This window comes from Mustela nigripes, chromosome 17 (assembly GCF_022355385.1).
Source record: "Mustela nigripes isolate SB6536 chromosome 17, MUSNIG.SB6536, whole genome shotgun sequence".
In the NCBI taxonomy this organism is placed as follows: Eukaryota; Metazoa; Chordata; class Mammalia; order Carnivora; family Mustelidae; genus Mustela; species Mustela nigripes.
Window position 1 is genome coordinate 46,814,704 of NC_081573.1, and position 18,639 is coordinate 46,833,342.

At 38.8% G+C, this 18,639-nt stretch overlaps 1 protein-coding gene across 1 annotated transcript in view; it reads left to right on the forward strand.

The window, feature by feature from the left end:
- Positions 1–18,639, forward strand: part of HYDIN (HYDIN axonemal central pair apparatus protein) — a 326,854-nt gene that overhangs the window by 99,386 nt on the left and 208,829 nt on the right. The window contains exons 11-12 of the mRNA XM_059381282.1: positions 12,032–12,150; positions 16,637–16,860. Of these exons, the coding sequence (XP_059237265.1) occupies positions 12,032–12,150; positions 16,637–16,860 (343 nt within the window). The remainder of the gene's footprint in view (positions 1–12,031; positions 12,151–16,636; positions 16,861–18,639) is intronic.

An 18,639-nucleotide genomic window follows, 5' to 3' on the forward strand; every position in this document is an offset into this window, starting at 1 on the left:
TCCTTGGTGGTTGGCCTGTTATTTCTGTCTCAGTGTTTTCTAGAGTTTTCTTTTTGTACTTGAGGTCTGAAATGCCATGAAGCCATATCCAAGAGCGAGTTTTATAATTTATCCTCCTCAGCTTTCTGTGGGCCATTAGAGTCTGCTTCCTCATGTGTTACTTCAGTTCTGGGAAATTGTATTTTTTTTAATGTACTTTCCTCCATTATTTTTCGTTTTATTCTTCTGAAACTCTTAACAGTCTGGTATTAGACCTACAGGATTGATCATCTGTTCTCAAAGAACCAGATTTTAATCAAACATGAGTAATATATGACATTAAATGCCATTTAATGCTATTAGATAAGGGTGCCAAGAGAAATATTTATTTGTCAGAAAATTCAGGTAGAAAGTACCATGCAGTCATAGGGATCCTTCTAGTGCTTTCTGGTCCATGATTGTCCTTTGTGTATAAGAATGAGAAAACGGGTTCAATTTTCAGAGTGGTTAGTGCTTCTTACCCCTCCTGTGTAACATGCAGGTCTCCCAGGATGTACAGCTGTGGTGGCTATTTTAATGATAAAATAGTAAGTGGTGAGAGAGCAGCAGGCGTACATAATCGCTAGCAGCTTCAAGTGCAAAAATCCCACTGTTCTGCTCTACCTAGCATCTTTTTAGTCTGCATCTACATAGTCCCTTTTCTCTGTGTATTGAGGGGCCAGGCAGCGCAAGAACAATGCAGAAGGATGGGCTGGCTGCCTAAGTCAAGACTCTGCTGCCCTCCTCCTCCCCCAAGTATTGTGTCCCTTCCTGACGATGTTCCCCTCATCTTCCCTGCAAGTAACCACCACTTTGCTTTTTAGGATAGTTATTTTTGTTTGTATAAGTTCACTGCCTATGTGTTTATGTCTAAGCAGAACAGTATGATTTTGCTGGTTTAAAAAATGTATGTATTGAAACTACACTCTGTGTCTAATGCTGTTAGCACTGGGAATATAAAGCCCTCAGTAAACATTGATTAAATGGATGAGCAATTACATTAAAAAAATGAATGAATGAATGAATCCTAATTTGATCTTGTCTTTGATCTTGGTCTTTCCCTTGTCCATGAATGCAAGATTCTCAAGATGGCCCCAGAATGAATGCAGGATGGACTAGGAGTTTCAGGATTGACATAAATCTGTTTCCACACTTCAAGCCAGCATCCTTTATCCCAGATTCTTAACGGGTCTGGAGGAAATGTTGGTACAGCAGTGTTCAGGCAGAGGCTGGAAATGCTCCAGTGTCCCCCATGCCACAGGTGGTGGGACCTCCCTCCCAGCTCTGACTCCCCCGGGATGTCGTGCTTGGCCATGTTCCAGGGGGTTGGCTGCTCTCCAGGAGGTTCCCAAACATTACATAACTAGTTGTATTCATCTATTGTTGTGTTTGCAATTCTGAATTCTGCCACAGAATTCACATCCTGGATAAACTGAATAGTATAATTTTCCATCTGCATGACATTCTTCTTTATTTTGCTAGTGGTTTATTAAAAGACATGATTGCCAGAGAAGGGTTTTGTTTACATTGTAATTCCATATTATCTTCCTTGTAAATTCCATGTAATTCTCTGTCTTTTCAAGGGCTGGTGATGATTCCTTAGTATTATCTTCAAAGAGCTGGTAAAACCTCCTGGTTTTAGGTCACTGAGAAATGCTTCTTAGGCAGATAGAAAAAGCCCTTTCCCTTGTTTTGTTTTGCTTTGCTTTTGTTTTTTAACGCACTTTGAGCATATAGAAGCAAATACGTACAACTATGCTTCCCCCTTGTGCCTTTATTACATAAACGATAGCATACTTTACACAGTGATTCTGACACTGCTTTTTAAATATTTCTTGCAGATTATTCCATTAACACTAAAGAAAAAGAGTCATTCTCTTTCATGGTCATATAGGAAATAGGACATAGATCCACAAATGTGCACAAAATACACTCTGGTGGGTAGAGTAACAGTTCCCCAAGATGCCTGTGCCTAATCCCCAGAACCAATGAATATGTTGCTGTGTTTGTGTTACATTACCTGACAAAGAGAAATTAGGGCAGAAAATGGAATTTAGGTTACTAATGAGCTGTCCTTAACATAGGAAAATTAATCTGTATTATGTTAGTGGCTCAGTTGATAATCACAAGGGTCCTTAAATGTCAAAGAGGGAGGCAGTATTATCAGTCTCATGTCACAATGATGTGATACGAGAAAGGGTCAACCAGCCATTTCTGGCTTTAAAGATAAAGGGCCAAGGGCTGGAGAAAAGCTGGAAAAGGCAAGAGAATGGATTTTCCCCTGGAGCTTCCTGAAGGAAGCGCAGCTCTGACCACACTTGGATTTTAGTCCAGGGAGACCCAACTTAGATTTCTGACTTCTCTCCCTCTATTTTTTATTGTGTTACATTAGTCACCACATAGTACATCATTAGTTTTTGATGCAGCGTTCCATGATTCATTGATTGTGTGTAACACCCAGAGCTCCATGCAACCTGTGCCCTCCTTAATACCCATCACCAGGCTCACCCTATATTTTTTAAGATAATAAACTTATGCATTAAGCATAATTCTTGCATATTATTCCATTAACACTAAAGAAAAAGAGTCGTTCTCTTTCATGATCATATAGGAATCCTTTGTTCATGGGGATCTGTCTCAGCAGCAACAGGGAACTAATACACATACATATATATTGTCATTACAAGACAAATATTATGTAGCTGCTACCAAGATCCAGAATAGAATATTTCCAGTTCCAAGAAGCTCCCTGTGTGTCCTTCCCAGTGACACTCCCCTTACCCTAAACTCCCCCTGGGATAATCACCATTCTGTCCTTTATGGTCATTATTTCATTGCTTCTATTTATAGTTTTTACCCCAAAGAATGTGCACATAAATCATGAAATTTGGTACTACCTGTTTTGGAAACATACGCATCAGTCTGCACATTTGGAATCAGTCTGCACATCTTATCCATGTTGTTGCTTGTAGCCCTGGTTGTATTTCACTTTCAATGCTGTGTAGTATTCTTTCCCGGAAATACACATTCAGAGACAGGAAGTAGCGGGAAGGCCCTTGTCATTGGTCTTGAAGGAAGCCTCTTGACACACATGAAATGTAACCCACATCTCCAGCTGCAACTTTTTTTTTCTTTTGCAAGCTTTTATATCTAGGGATCACGAGTACAAAGATGTACAAAACCAGATTCTTTGTCCTCAGTAAGCTTAGCAATGAGGGAGGAAACTGACAAGTAAACCAACACTTAACATTGCAGTGCTGTCCAGGGAATGAGTGTGTAATAGGAGAGGGTATGAGGCACACAGCCCGGACTGGAGTTTTCAGGGAAGGGTCCCCAGTGAAAGTGACCCTTTGAAGTATTCATTAGTCCAGGAAAAAAATGATGTGGGGCTGGGAACCCTTTGTGCAAGTACATGTCAAGAGCCTGAAATGGCAAAGAATTGCAAATTCTTAGCATGTGGCTGCGGGAGAGACAGAGACTGGGCTGGGAGAGGTGGGGGCAGGAGATGGGGCTGGAGGCTTGAGGAGTAAGTAGCTCAGGGAAGGCTTCCCTTGACTGCTGCACTAAGAGCCTTGGAATTGCTCCTGACTGTAGTCGGGAAACATGGAAAGGCTCTAAGCAAGGGAGGGACCTGCTTATATCTGAACCCAGGTAATATAACATCACTATAATCTTTCTGGCTCACCTGAAACTAAAACTTTTTCTTCATTGAAATTTTCAAATTTTCTTAGAAGTAGTTAAACTATGTTAGATATAAAGACTTGCTGATGGTCCACAAGCTGTGGCTTGAAACTACTTCCTATCTGTCTTGACTTTCCAATGTAATGTGGAAATTCCTAATCTAATCATGAAGATTACCTTTAAGAAAAAAAACTCAACGGGAATCCGCACATATTTGGTTTGGATCACCATATGGGAACTTCAAAGGAAGCAACACTTACTGATTTAAACTGTGAAATATATTGCTAGATAACATCGTTAGTGGGTGCTTCAGAGTCAAATGTGAAAAAGCAGCATGGTGGAAAGGATGCCAGATGTACCTGCTTCCTTTCAGGACCCAATTAAAATGAAACTGGAGTGTCCATTTTCGTCCTGTCCATCAGAAGTGGAATCTGAATTGTTAGCACAATTTAGAGCTTTTGATCTTTATCCTAACTGAACTAAAGAATGGACACTTAGGAGAGAGAAATGTTGAAAACACTTTTGAGTTTTCAGAGTGATAATTAAGTAATGCTCTACATATTTGTAGGGTTTCTTCCTCAAAACTCATCAGACTGCCACCTCATAATAATATAAGGTTTCTTGGTCCTATGAATGAGAAATTATCTTCTTGATCAACTACACTATTTACTTTAAGTTATATGTTCAGTTATCGAAGATTTCAAAAATAAAGAACACAAGGAATAATATCTAAGTATCTTTGTACGCATACCCAGATTTAGGAAAACTTGAACAAATGGGAAGGTCTGTTGATGCTTTTTTGGTCAGGAAAGTCAACAGCATAAATAGGCCAGCTCTTGTAAATATAATGTAATCCCAATGGTAACATCAACCTTTTTTTTTCTTTTTTTTTAAATTAGGTTGATTCCAAAGTTCTTATGGAGGAAATAAATGAACTAAAATTGCTCAGAAAATTCAGAAAAACAAGAATAATGTGGGAGGACTGGCCCCACCATATGTTAAAACTTATTTAAAATCTATAATAAGTACAATTGGGTGGTTCTGGAACATGAAAAGAAAGAAGCTATTGAATCAATAGTCATTCTTTCATCCTTATCCATCATCATCAGCAGCAGCAACAGCAGCATGCCCTAATCCGCTAAGCCCTCCCCTCCTCCCAAGCCTCATTTCCCAATGTCCTTGGTGTGTGAGCAAAATAAGAACCCTAATTTATTTAAGCTACTTTGTTCATCTTTTGCTGAGTAACAAACCACCCTAAATTTAGTGGCTTAACACAACCAGCAGCCATTTCTTTTGCTCATAGATCTGTAGTTTGGTCGGGATTCCTCAAGGACGGCTCCTCCTTGCTCTACCTGGGGACAGCTGGACAGGCCAGAAGGTGAAGGCTGGTATCATTTTACAGCTCACCCACCTACTTGTCTAGCAGTTAATTGTGAATGTTGGCAGGGACCTCACCAGGTTCTGCTTCCCTGGATCTCCTGTCCACGGCCTCTCCATGAGGCTGCTTGCTTGTAGCATGGACAACAGACTAGATTGTTGATGTAGGAAATCTGCTGCAGTCTAATTGTTGTTTCCTTAAGTGACCCGTCTCCTGTGTCAGAGTGACACCCAGAATTACTTCATCCTTTGGTATTTTGCAGTTTCATTGCGATGGATTTGCTTTTGTTTATCCTACTTAGGTTCTTGGTCTGCTTCCTCAGTCCAAGCATCTTTGATCACTCCTGGAATTTCTCAGCAATTATCGCTTCAATATTTTTTTCTCTCATAATCTCAGGTTTCTTCTTCTGGAAAATCTTTCAGATATTATGTCTTTCCCATGGAATCACTATGTCTTCTAACATCTTCGTTACATTTTTTATTTCTTTGTTTCTCTTTGATATATCCTGAGTATTTTTCTAAGAGCTTCCTCTCAGTGGACTAATTCTTGAGCATTTTCTACTCTTTGGTATTCATCTGTTCAGTTTTTAATTCCATCAACTTGGTTTTTCAGTTTTAGAAGTAATGTATCATTTTAATACTTTCATTTTTTTCTCCTTCATGTTGGTTTCTTTTTCTTTATTTGCCTCTTGAAAGATTTTAAGAATGCAGTGTTACAGTTTCTTTATGAGTTTTCTATTATCTCCAACTCTTGGGGTGCTGATTTGCATGTTTATAGTAAATGCTTTCCTCTTACTGGATTGTTTCGTCAGATGGCTTGAAATGTTTGCATTGTAAGCCCATCTTGAGCACATGTTGTGAACTGAATATTTGTGTTCTCCCAAAATTCGTAGGTTGAAACTTCATCCTCTGTATGATGTTTTTTTGGAGGTGGGACCTTTAGGGTGATTAGGTGGTGAGGGCAGAGACCTCATGATTGGGATTGGTGTCCTTATAAAGGAGACCCCTGAGCACTCTTTCCTCCATGTGAGGACAGTGTGAAAAGATGGCTCTCCCCAGACACTGAATCTACTGCCACCTTGATCTTGGGATTTCCAGCTTCCAGAACTGTGAAAAATAAATATTTGTTGTTTAAGCCACCCAGTCTCTGGTATTTTTGTTAGAGAAGTCCAAACAGATGAAGACAACGTGGCTATTGGTTCATGGAAGTATTCTTTCACAGCATTTTTCAGGATCCTCCGTCTATTATTTTCTCAGCTTCTGGCTCTTTTACCTATCATCTAGGGTAAATTTGGATTCCATATCTGTACTTGAGACTTTCATTTCTCATAGGAACCTCTGTCCACTATTGAGAGATCTACCTAAATGACAATTTTCATAACTGCTTCCCTAGACCAATAGATAGAATTTTTCTTCTTGTTTCCTTTCCAGAAAAAGTATCCTTTCCAAGGTCCTGTATTTTTGCAAGGATCTAAGTTCAGGTCCTTATTCCTGCAGGCCAAATGTCCTGTTTTTGTGAGGGTGTTAAAACTGAAGCCACTAGACCATAAGACCTTTATGAACTTTACAAATCTCCAAATTCTTTTCTCATTTCTGTCACCTGGTATTTTCCTTTCTTCCTTTTGAGCTCGGATAAGTATTAAAAATACATATTTGTCATATTTTTAATAAAGCTTTTTTAAAATTTTGAAATAGAGGATTGGACTGAATCTGCTTACTGTGCCATGTTTCAGAAGTTAACATGGTTAACAATGTTCATGTTTCTTGAGGAAACATCCCCAGAGAATCTGCATAGACTTACTCTGGCTGATCATTAACAATGGAGATCATTGGGTTTCATCTATGTTTTATTGGATCAAAATCTGTGGAAATTGTGTTAGAGAATATCTGTCTTAAATGAAGGCCAAAAAGTGTGTGGCAAGGTTACAGGATACAAGATCTATGTAGAGAAAATCAATTGTGTTTCTGTACATTGAATAATGGGAAATTGACATTTAAAAAAGCAATATCACTTACAATAGCATTAAAAAATCCTAAATACTTAAAGATAAATTTGATAAGAGATGTGTAAGATCTCTATACAGAAAATCACAAAACATTGCTGAGAGAAATTAAATAAATGGAGAACTATACCTTGTTAAAAAGTGAGTAAATTCAATATTAAGATGTTATTTCTTCCTCATGTTTATCTATAGATTCAGTGCCATCCAAACAGAAATTCTAGCTGGTGTGTGTGTGTGTGTGTGTGTGTGTGTGTATGTGTGTAGATATTGAGAGGCTGATTCTCAAATTCATATAGAAATGCAAAGAGTCTAGAATAGCGAAAACAATTTTGGACAAGAACAAAACTGGAAGGCTACTACTACCCGATTTCAAGACCGTTTTTAAGCTGCAGTAGTGAAGGTAATCTTGGATAATCTCCCCATTTCAGAATTCTTAACTTAATCACATATTTTGCCATATAAGGTAATATTCACTCTTTTGTCATATAAGGTAATATTTACTGTAATTAGGACACTGACCATCTTTGGAGGTCATTATTCAGTCTACCAAAGCTGCCGTGTGGATGCCCAGTTGTTTTGGCCCTATATAATCTAGTCCATCTTCCTGTGTTGACATTCAGCCCCTGCTCTGTCATAAAGTAAATTCACATAGATGTGTACATTTATTCTGAGTTCTGAGTTGTTTCCACAGTCATTTTGCACCTTTTGCCCCAATACCACATTATCTTAATTACCATAGCTTTATAATAGATCTTAATATATCAAGGGGCAAGTCGTTCTTGTTTTTTCCTTTTAAAGAATGTCTTGCTTATTATTGTCCCTTTGATTTTACATTTAAATTTTATGATCATCCTGTTAAATTCCACCAAATTCTGCCTGCCAGCATTTTGTTTTAACAGAGCATTGAAATTATAGATATAGATCTGTTGGAGGAAAATTGACAATTTTATGACACTGAGTCTTCCTTTTCAAGAACATATCCTAGCTCTCCATTATTTAGATCTTTATTAATATATTACAATAAAGTTTTATGATTTTTCCCTTGAAGATTTTAAGTATGTATTGTTAGATTTATTTGAGGTATTTTCTATTTTTTATTGCTATTATAAATCGTGTCTTGAAAATTAATTTTGATTGTTGCTGTATGTAGAAATGCAGTTGACTTTTGAATATTGACTTGGTTACCATCACTGTAACTCTATCTTATTAATTTTTAAAAGTTGTTATAGATTCTTTAGGATTTTCCAGGTCGACAGTCCCCAAATATGTGAATAATGGTAGCTTGCTCTCCCTAGTTATACGCTCCTCCTTCTTTCTTGTCTTACTGCATAGGAATGGAGCTCAAGTATAATATTGGACATCTAAGATAGCTAGCAAATTTCTGAGAACTAGTTACATTTCCTGGAATTTAATGCAGTGTGATCTCTTGCATTCAGGGACTTCAGGGCTGTTGAAGGAGGTTCTGCAGTACATCTCTCTGCTGCTTGTGTGAAACCAAGACACTGTAACCAGAGATGGGAAACTTACCTATTTTAAAAAACATAATAATATTTGGCTCTTCTAACGAAGACTTTGTCATTAGAGCTTACTAGTTCCTTCAGTTTTGTCCCTCTTACTGTCTTTTGCTAAGACAAGACAAATCCCTGCTTCATAAATCTTGCAGGAAAGTAGCATTTGTAATACAACCTTAAAATTTAGACTAACTATTGCAAAAGCAAGGCTGGTTATCACTTGTACTTCCGTTCTGTTCTGGCTAGCTACAAATAAGACAATATCCTTTGAAGTAATTAATAATTCCCAAAGAAACATTGGCTAACTGCTTTATTATAACACAACTCCTTTTTTTTGTTATTATTATTAAGGAAAGCAGTCAGGGTAACAGATGGGGAAGGCTTTAAGCCTGACAGTTATAAATAGTCTGGCTGTTTATTCCACAATATATTTGCAATTCTCTTCCTTTGCCATTCTGAAAGTTGGATCCCTGTCAAAATACTTTTCTCTTGACCAAGGATTACAAATCATTGCCAGTAGATTAGAACTCTAAAATAATAGATGAAGTTGATGAGGGCCTCTGAAAATTTTACTTATATTTTAGAGGATTGTCAGCACAAACACCTCATCTTCAGAGAAGGATCTGTTTTCCAGGGATCAGATGGATTGGGGGAACTCTTTGAATGAATCAACTGTCCCAAGTATTGCTAAGATTGCTCTTGTTTCTTATAATCAAAGAAACAGTTGCCTAATGATCACTGTGTTGTCGTGCACTAGAAGGGACACAGAGACAGTTAACTCCTGACTAAAAAGACAGGCATAGAGAGCATTAGTTAAGTAGCAACAAAAGACTGGAACATGAAGTGACACAAGGCATTATATTGATGATAATGTAAGTTAGAAATATGATTTGGTTGTTGAAAGCACACTTGCTGTCATACTAAACATTACATCCAACCGATCATCAGAGTCTTTTTAGTGTCAAAATGTTACACACAGAGCAAATATATTATTTTTGCTTAAAGAGCTTTAAATGGTGTAAATTTAAGGATAATCTATCAAATTATCAAAGACTTTCAAAAATGGCAATATCCCCACTGTCAGGGAGGGTATGGAGAGATAGAAATCTTTAAATACTGTTGGTGTTGGTGTACAAATTCCTACACCCATTCTGGAGGGCAATATGGCCATAACTATCAAAATGTTAAATGTGCATCTCTTTGTTCTGGCAATTCTATTTCCATTAATGGTGGGCTAGACAATTTGGTTTCTCTCTTCCCTCCCCCATCTCCCTCTAAAAACAAGTAGAAGAACAAGGCAAAATATTTTCAAAGCCTTTTTTTGAAGGCAAAAAGAGAACTACCACTACAGTGAGAATTACAGGGCTAAGACCCAAGAGAAGAAGGAAACCAAGACAATCAGACTGTGGGGGTCACTTTATCCTCAGCAATCCCACCTTTTTGGTAGATATCACAGCGAAGATGAAGTTCAGTAGAGTTAGGGAAGAAACATAGGATTTCATGGGATGCCCAAGGAGAAAGGGCTCTAGTAACCTCCTAAACTTCAGGATGGGACCCAGGGAAGTGAGGACTGGAAATGTACCGATCCTCACAATGCCTGAAGCTCAGCTTCGGTTTCTTCTTCAGTTATCAATTTGATTACAACAGTTCTTCTTCACTGGGATTCCAGGAGATGATCTCTAATGTTCTAAGGCATCAGTTGTATATGAGGAATTAACATCTCCTTTATATCTAGGCCAGATAGTACTAGCTATATACCCTTCTTAGAAAAATCGAAAAGCTAGTTACTCAAATGACTTGGTACAGGGATTAATTCTCTGCCAGAATCTTAGCTGAGAGTGGTAAGATTAGGAAATTCGAATGCTCCCTAGATACCAGCCAGAAGCTAGAGGAAGATAATATCTTTTCAGGGCTTCAAATGACCACTCCATCATTATATACGCTGACCAGCACTCAGTCAAAAATAACCACGCATATCAGGAGACAACACAGTCTGATAGAACACCAAGATAAACAATAGAAATGCCATAGAGAGCCAGAAAGTAGAACTATTTGGCATATTTTGTGTGTGTATGTCAAAAAGATTTTCAGTGTTCTTTTTTAAAAATGATTGAGAAGAGGCCTGGAAACTCTAAAAAATCTAATGGGAAGTCTGGAACTGAAAAGTTATAATGACAAATTAAGAACTTAATAGAATTGAATAGACCATTAGGTACAGCCAGAGATAAATTTTATAAACTGGAAATTAAATAATTCTAAAGAAAATACCCATACTGAAGCATACAGAGACAAAATATAGAAAAGAGCATCAGAGCTGAAGAGGATGTAGCAAAATTTTATCTATCTGGATGAAAAGAAGTGGGAAAATGGAGCTTGGGCAATATTTGAAGATGTAATGATTGAACATTTTCCAAAAACTGATGAATGGTATTCATCTATAGATTCAAGAAGCGCTACAAAGCCCAAGAAGGATACATGCAAACCACACCTGAGAACATCATAATAAAACTGCTGAAAATACTAGTACTGATCTTTGGGTAGTGGAACTATGTGAGAATTTTCCATTTTCTTTATAATGTTTTTATAAAGACCATGTATTATCAAATGAATAAATGCCCATTTTTAAAAAGGAAACAAAACCAATCAATACTTTAAAGGTTGTGCTTTCTGTGTGCCCTGGGTCCACTGTGCATGTGCAATTACAGACATTGTTCAGTGGATAGTATTACCTCTACTGAAAGAAAGTCTGAAAGGGTCAGGTAAGACTCCTAGACCCAGATCCCTTAATACTCTGGTCTTCCTAAATCTAGGGAAATCAGTGAGAACAATGTCCTTTGGAGCCCTAAGGTGATTCTTATTTTTTAAGAAGCATCAGTCAGAGGTCACCCTTCTCTAATTTAGAGAAATTACTTTTTTTTTTTTTTTAAATATAATGGATTTATTTGCTTCTTTGCTCCAGACAATAGAGACTTAAATGCTGTATGGATGGTTAGGTATATACATATATGCATGTGTATGTGAACTATAGATTCTTGATTTGTTAAGAAAAATACTAGGTAGCATTGAGGAGGACATAATGGTTACAGGAAAATTTCTATGAAACACAACTTTGGTGTGTAGAGTAAGACAGGAAATTCAACTTATAGAGAAATTACTTTTTAAAAAAAAATAAGAAACTTAAGATTACCATTAATACTGGGTTAAATTTAAAAATTTTTTTCCTGCTAAAATATGAGCCTAAATTAGAATATAAGCTGCTCCCTAAAAATAAAAAAAATACCAGTATTCTTGTTACTGAAAGATAAGCTAAATCCTTGGCATTGGTTAAATTGGAGTTCCCTGGGTCCAGTGCAGTACTGTTGATCGCTTACATTGACAACATGTTGTGTTGGGGGTAATGAAGCATCCTTCAGGGTAATAAAGTCTGAATTGTTTTTATAGGCCGAGAGATCCGTCTTCCCCTCCGAATCAGAGGGGAAGGAATGGGACCAAAGATTCACTTCAACTTCGAAATGCTGGACATTGGAAAAGTTTTTATAGGATCTGTACATTGTTATGAGGTAAGCACTAGAATTGTTCATTAAGACTGAAATAGTACTTAGCTTTTTAGGTTTACTTTATTTTGTGTATGTGTGCTTTGACAGAAAATGTGTACCATCACACCCATTTGCCATTACTCATTCTTGGACTCTGGAATGATCTGGCTCTTCCTTGTCTCCCTGGCCATGTTTAAGGTCTCTCCTCTAAATTTCCTCAAGGCAATGAAGTCATACTTTAATTGGTTTTATCCTCATCATCTTGTGGATTGCAAAGGGGAAAATCATAATCTTTTCCCATCCTGACAACATAAATCCTACAGACCAGAGGAGAGAGAAATGTTCACATTTTCCAGAAGGTCCTAATGAGGATAGCTGTGTTCACACTTCAGTGTTTTCTCTGAATGGACTAGTCTCCAATCCATGATTAAAAACCAGTCCTTGTACTTTCTGGAACTTTCTTTTAGAAATTTCCCTGCTTTGTCTTTCCAATCAGATAGAAAATGATCCTTTTACAAGATGTACTCACGGGTTCTTCAGAATCAAAGTTACTTCACTGTCACTTCACCTCTAACTTTGTATCTTGGGTACTTTTTTTTTTTTTTTAAATCAAATTGTAACCATTGATTCCTAAACTTTAAATATTTGTATTTCTCTAAAGGTAGTAATGAAAGCAGTTACTTAATGAGAGGGAAATAGGTGTCAGGGTCCATGCTTCCTCGTGTGTGCACGTCTGTCTCCATGTGTTTAGCTTCCAGTCCTTACAAAAGTGTGAAGGTAGGTTTTATTGTCCCGGCTCTACAATGAACAAGAAGAGGCAGAGAGTGGTTCATACCATCAGCAACATCACCCTTCATGTAAGCTGAGCGCAATACCAGTACTTTTACATTCAGTAGTTGGCTTGGCCCTCACTAAACCCTAGGGGGTAGGGGTAATGACAGTTCCCTGGCACTTAGAGAAGTTTTGCCAGTTAAGGTAATGCTAGATTCTGTAACAAATACAAAGACCCATACTCTCTGAGACGTGACAAGCCTATTTCCCTGCTTACGTAAAGTCTCAGGCAAGGTCACCTGTCAGCTGACAGCCCTCTGCCTGTGGAGCATCTGGCCCCAGGCTCCTTCCTGCCCGTAGCTCTGGCACCACCTCCCCCCGCCCCCTGTGGCCTGCAAGATTGCAGACTCACATGTGTCACGCGGGTGGGAGGGGAAAGAGCACGGAGAGAGGTATCGGGAAGGTCTTTCGTAGCAGTTGGCCCTGTCGGTGACCCACGCCGGTCTGTGAGCGTCCCATCAGCTGTGCATCGCTGCCCAAGTATCTGGGAAATGCAGTCTCGTTGGGAGCGCAAGAGAGAGAGGAAGTGTGTTCAGTGAAGGGCAACCCTGACCCTCCCATGTCTGTTAGGTAACTCGGCAAAGTCATTGAGCTAGTAAATGTGAGTGAGCACGGGGTTACTAAGGCCCTGTATCCTGGGAAGAGACGGTTTTTTGATCCCCTTTCAGTCCGGGGGGTCTCAGCTCTGCCCAGCTCAGCTTAGCCCGGCCTAACCTTGGCAGGGGAAGACAACAAGAGGGCTGCTGCTGGGAGCTTCCTACTGTGTCCTTTATCCCCACATCCACTAAAGTAGCTGTGGCTTAGATGGGGCAGCGTGGAAGGTAAATAGAGATGTGAATGTCGTAATGAGATGGAAGACCCATGGAGCACGATTTCAATGAAGAACACGGTCTCATGACTATCAGGCCCTGAAAAATGGCACAGCTGCTCTGTTGCATTGTCTTTTGCATTTTGAAAAAAGGGTCACTTTGGGAGGAAAAACATGTGCATTGCTTCTTACGAAATTCACATTCCATCCGTAATTTATCCAGTGTGAATTTCCCTTACATCTCACAGACTGTGTCTTGTGGATGCCACATCAGAAAAGGACCTTTAGTTCTGATGCAAAATGGATAAGTTTTCCCTGAGCATAATAATAATTTCTTTCAAATTTAACCAAAGGGTGTTTGAGGCCACCACTTCTCACCCTCCTAGATTTGACCAGTAAAGTAAATCACAGACAACTAAGTAAGTGTTAGATGAGGTGCTGCGTCAGATCGGACAGTTTGGAGGGCTGCGCGTTGGCAGAGAAGGACATGGTAAGGTGCTTCCAACAGGAATATTTTGCACTCTCTGCGTATTTAGTGCTGATGCCTCATTGCATCTCTCTTTCCATTTATTATGTTACCTACTTGAGACGAATTTGAATAACTACCTATTGCCCTTAGTCATTGCTGAGCTTAGCAAACACGTAAAAAGTAAACCACAGCTCCAAGAGTATACACTCTTCCCCAGTGTAATTAGAAAAAAAAACAAGGTAAAACTCTACTATAAAATTTTCTCCTCCCCAAGGAGTTGCACTGCAAAGGTACGGTAATCAAAAGGTCTCAGAATTTCATCCCAAATGACTTGCTGGATTCTTCATACACATGAAGATGCTCCTTTCCCAGGGGGAGAGGAATGACATGCATGTTCTCAAAGTTGGAAGACCTGGTGCCTTAAACAAAATCCAGGTAAACCAAAAAAATAAAAATGCAATCTGTGCATCTCTGTAGAGGGAAAAACAATTCCCTTTGAATGGAATTCCCTTTGAACTACCACTAATCTCTTTGAGTTGCCTTGAAGTTCCCACTAACATGTTGCAGTCCCTTCTTAAGCACAGGCAAATTTCAAACCTGTTCTGTGTGGTACTGAGAATAGAGATAGCAATCACTGGTGTTGATGAGCACTCTTGGGGAGGCATCCTCATCTAAGAATTACATAAATTAGTTTCATCTTCACAGCAATCTGAGAAGTTGGTGGTACTTACACTTTGCAGATGGAAAAACTGGGGCACAGAGAAACAAAGCAGGTTTCCCAAGGTCACGCAGCTAGGAAGCCAATGGTAGAGCTGGGATTTGAGCCCAGGCAATTTGGCTCCTGAGTCCCTGGCCATAATCACTTTCTACATGGTTTGCTTAAAAGGAATGAAGGGTGAAGCATGAATTCTATGACCAGGGAACTTAAAACTGAGTGAGGGAGATGGAAAATGAATGTAAAAAGATGAATAAAATATCAAGCAGCAATTAGTTATAGATCTCTTTTGGCACATCATCCTTCTCCTCTGGGAAGAAGTGGTGGTTTTCCTCTGTGAAGGCCCCTGACTCTGTTCTACACAAGCTCTTGATTCCTCCTTCTTTGCTTCTCAGCAGGCAACCTGAGCTGGGGGACACTCCACATCGACCCAGACCCCACTCCCTGGGCTACCTAGCCCCCTTCTCTTTCTCCAACAAACATGGGGACCAGGGACTGAGCATGCATTATCCCGTTTAGTATAAATATCCTGGGTCTCCTCCGCCATACTCGCCGCAACTTTGCCACCCCCACTCTCGCTCCAAACAGGAATCTCAAATAATCAACCACTATTTCCTCCGTACCCACTCACTCCCTGAGCATTTGGAGTCTGGGTTCTGCAGTTACACTCCACTGGAGTTCCTTTCTTCTTCAAGGGCAGGGATGGCTTTTAATTAAAAATCAAAAATCTGTGACATTCTCTGAGTTTGTTCCCCTTCAGCTCTGCCCGCATTCAACCCCTTCTGGAAATTCTCCTCCCTTTGCTTCTTCTAGGTTCCTAACATTGCCCTGCATACCTTTCTGTACCTTTCTTCCTGATCTCCTGTGCTTTTTCTCCTTGGTGCTTTGAGTATAGGTCGAAGGCAATATGTAAGCAGAAGAACATGCTGTTCACCTGTTCAGGTGTGAGCACTGGCAAGAGATAGAGACTGTCTTAGAAGCCCAGGAACAGAGCTTTGTGGTTACAGCACAGGCTCATCAGACAGGTCCCTCGGAAGATAGGAGTAGGGGCGATGGACTGAGCCAGGTGTGGACAACTCTGAATGCCAGGCATGAGCTTTTTACATACACACACCTAGCAAATACGGGCTTGTGGTATATAGAAATGAAACTTTTCTGTAGTAAAACAGTTGCTTACACAAGTGTCACAGAACAATAGAGTTGTATCCATGCAATAGAGTTTGAAGTGACAGTATCCCAGTTGAATGAAATCTAATAGCACAACAAAGAGAATCCTTGTCCTCTGGAATCCACAGCGATGTCTCGTTCACATTTTCCAGGCTACACTAAGAACACGGGGGTAGGTAGTTCTTACCCACCTTTCCTCAGTTACCCTACAGAGAATCAGAAAAAGGCATTTTAGGGATCCTTTTCAGTAGATGTAATTACAATCAGTATTTATAACATGACTATAGTACATGCGACAACTCTGTTACAAAGAGGATAATAAAAACACAAAATTACTTCTTCATTGGGTTTCTTATCTTTAGACCTTCAAGGCAGAAGACTGTTCATTTCTCCCCTGGAGTTCTTCTCTGGCTTTAATTCCTGCAGCTCTCTCTGTGTTGGTATTAAACAGTACAGCTACATGTTAATATGAAAATAAATCAGATGTCCATGCTCTGTCTTTGGCTTTTTATTGATATAGGCAATACTATCCAACAAAGGCAGCATTGACGCCCTCTTCAACGTGATCCCTCCAACTTCAGCTTTGGGGACCTGCTTTGTTTTCAGCCCCAGGGAAGGCATCATCGAACCAAATGGAGTCCAGGCGGTCCAGATCTCTTTCAGTTCTGCCATTTTGGGGCACTTTGAAGAAGTGTTCCTGATCAATGTCAATGGTTCCCCTGAGCCTGTGAAATTGACCATTAGGTAAGATATTATCTATAACTAATATTAATTATCTATAATTAATGTGGATTTTTTTCCACATTCACCTGTTTATTTTTGATAAAAATTTACATGCACTCCATTTTTTATGAAAGTGATTTTTACAGTGATTTTTATATATTAAAATAAATAATTTCCCCCTAATATAAGAAAACCTTTCTGAATTAGAAAAATGTGAAAATTGTTGCTAGTGTGGTATACGGCCACTACAAATTTACTATGAAAAGAACAAAATACCTAGATCTATGTGTTCTTAATTTACATAGACCCTCTTATATGTACAAAATAAATTTGGCAAAAATAATTTCTGTACTCTTGTTCCTTGTACCCAATCACTGAGGCTCCCCAGAAGTATTTCATGTGCTATAATTTCTCAAATCATATAAATAAGATAGTAATAGGCAATTGGGATTTGTCTACCTGTGTTCTTAATCAAGAATTTGAGAAGGTTCAGAGGTTGCCATTGTCTCTAACCTATTCTAAGCTTTTATCTACTGCTTTCTTAAACTTCAATACCACTTCATGTCTTGGATGTCCATAATTGTCTTTGTTGGTAGGAACACATCAAAATAATGGAATGTTTTAAATTTCCACTGGCATTTACATATTGAGCATGTGTAGCTTATTATTGTAATGTGGATAAAGAAGCTTTTGAGGATTTAGTTTTTCTACAAACTACAGCTTTATAAAATAAGGACTTAAAACTTTAAGCTAGTTTCCAGTTATTCTCTGTTGTAGGATATTCAGGGGGAAAAAATCATTATAATCACATCTAGATAAAATTATCTTCTGGACCAGGCTTTAGCTATTAGCCCCATTTCTCTAAACTTTCATCTTCCATTTTTATTTTAAGGAAAAAATTTAAATTTCATATCTATCTATATATCTATATATCTGTATATCTATCTATAAATTTCATATCATACCTATAATACCTCCAGATATTGTAAAAGAGTCTACTTAGAGCATCAGTCATCCAAGGCTAGACTTGCAGCTCTTGTGCTAGAAGTCCTTTGATGGCTTCTCCAGCTATTTGTGATAATTGAAAATCATTAATAGCAGAGTTTGCCCTTGGGGTTTAAAAAAAAGTACTCTATGACCAACCCATTGGGCAGGTCTACAACTTTGGTTCCCGGTGCTTAGAAAGATCATGTCTTCAGAATACATTGCAGATCCTATTTGGATTTTCATAGCAACAGGTGTTAATTAGGATGGCATTCTCTCTTATTATGGTTACTTGTAGGTCTCCCTCAGGGTCTGAGGATAACTTAGACATTGTGGTCAGAAGAATCCTAGGAAAATTTGTTGGTCTCAGAATATCTACTGGAAAGTCAGAATCTCAAAAGAAGCTTAAAGGTTATTGCCACTTCTTTCAATTCTTCCACCTAAGTGTCCCTGTTATGGAGTGAATTGTGTCTTCCCAAATTCCTATATTGAAATTCTGATGCCCAATTAAGAATGGGACTGTACTTAGAGATAGGGCTTTTAAAGAATTAAGGAAACATGGAGTCATGTGGGTGGGCTTTAATACAATGTGACTGCTGTCCTTTTAAGAATAGGCACACAGATAGGAAAACACCCTATAAAGACATAAAGAGAAGATGGCCATCTGCAAGCTGAGGAGGGATCCCTCAGAAGAAGCTAACCCTGCTGCCACATTGATTTTGGACTTCCAGCCCATAGAACTATGAGGAAATAAATTTTTGTTGTTTAAGCTACTCAGGTTGAGAGAGCCTGGCGCAATCATAAACTATTTTTTTT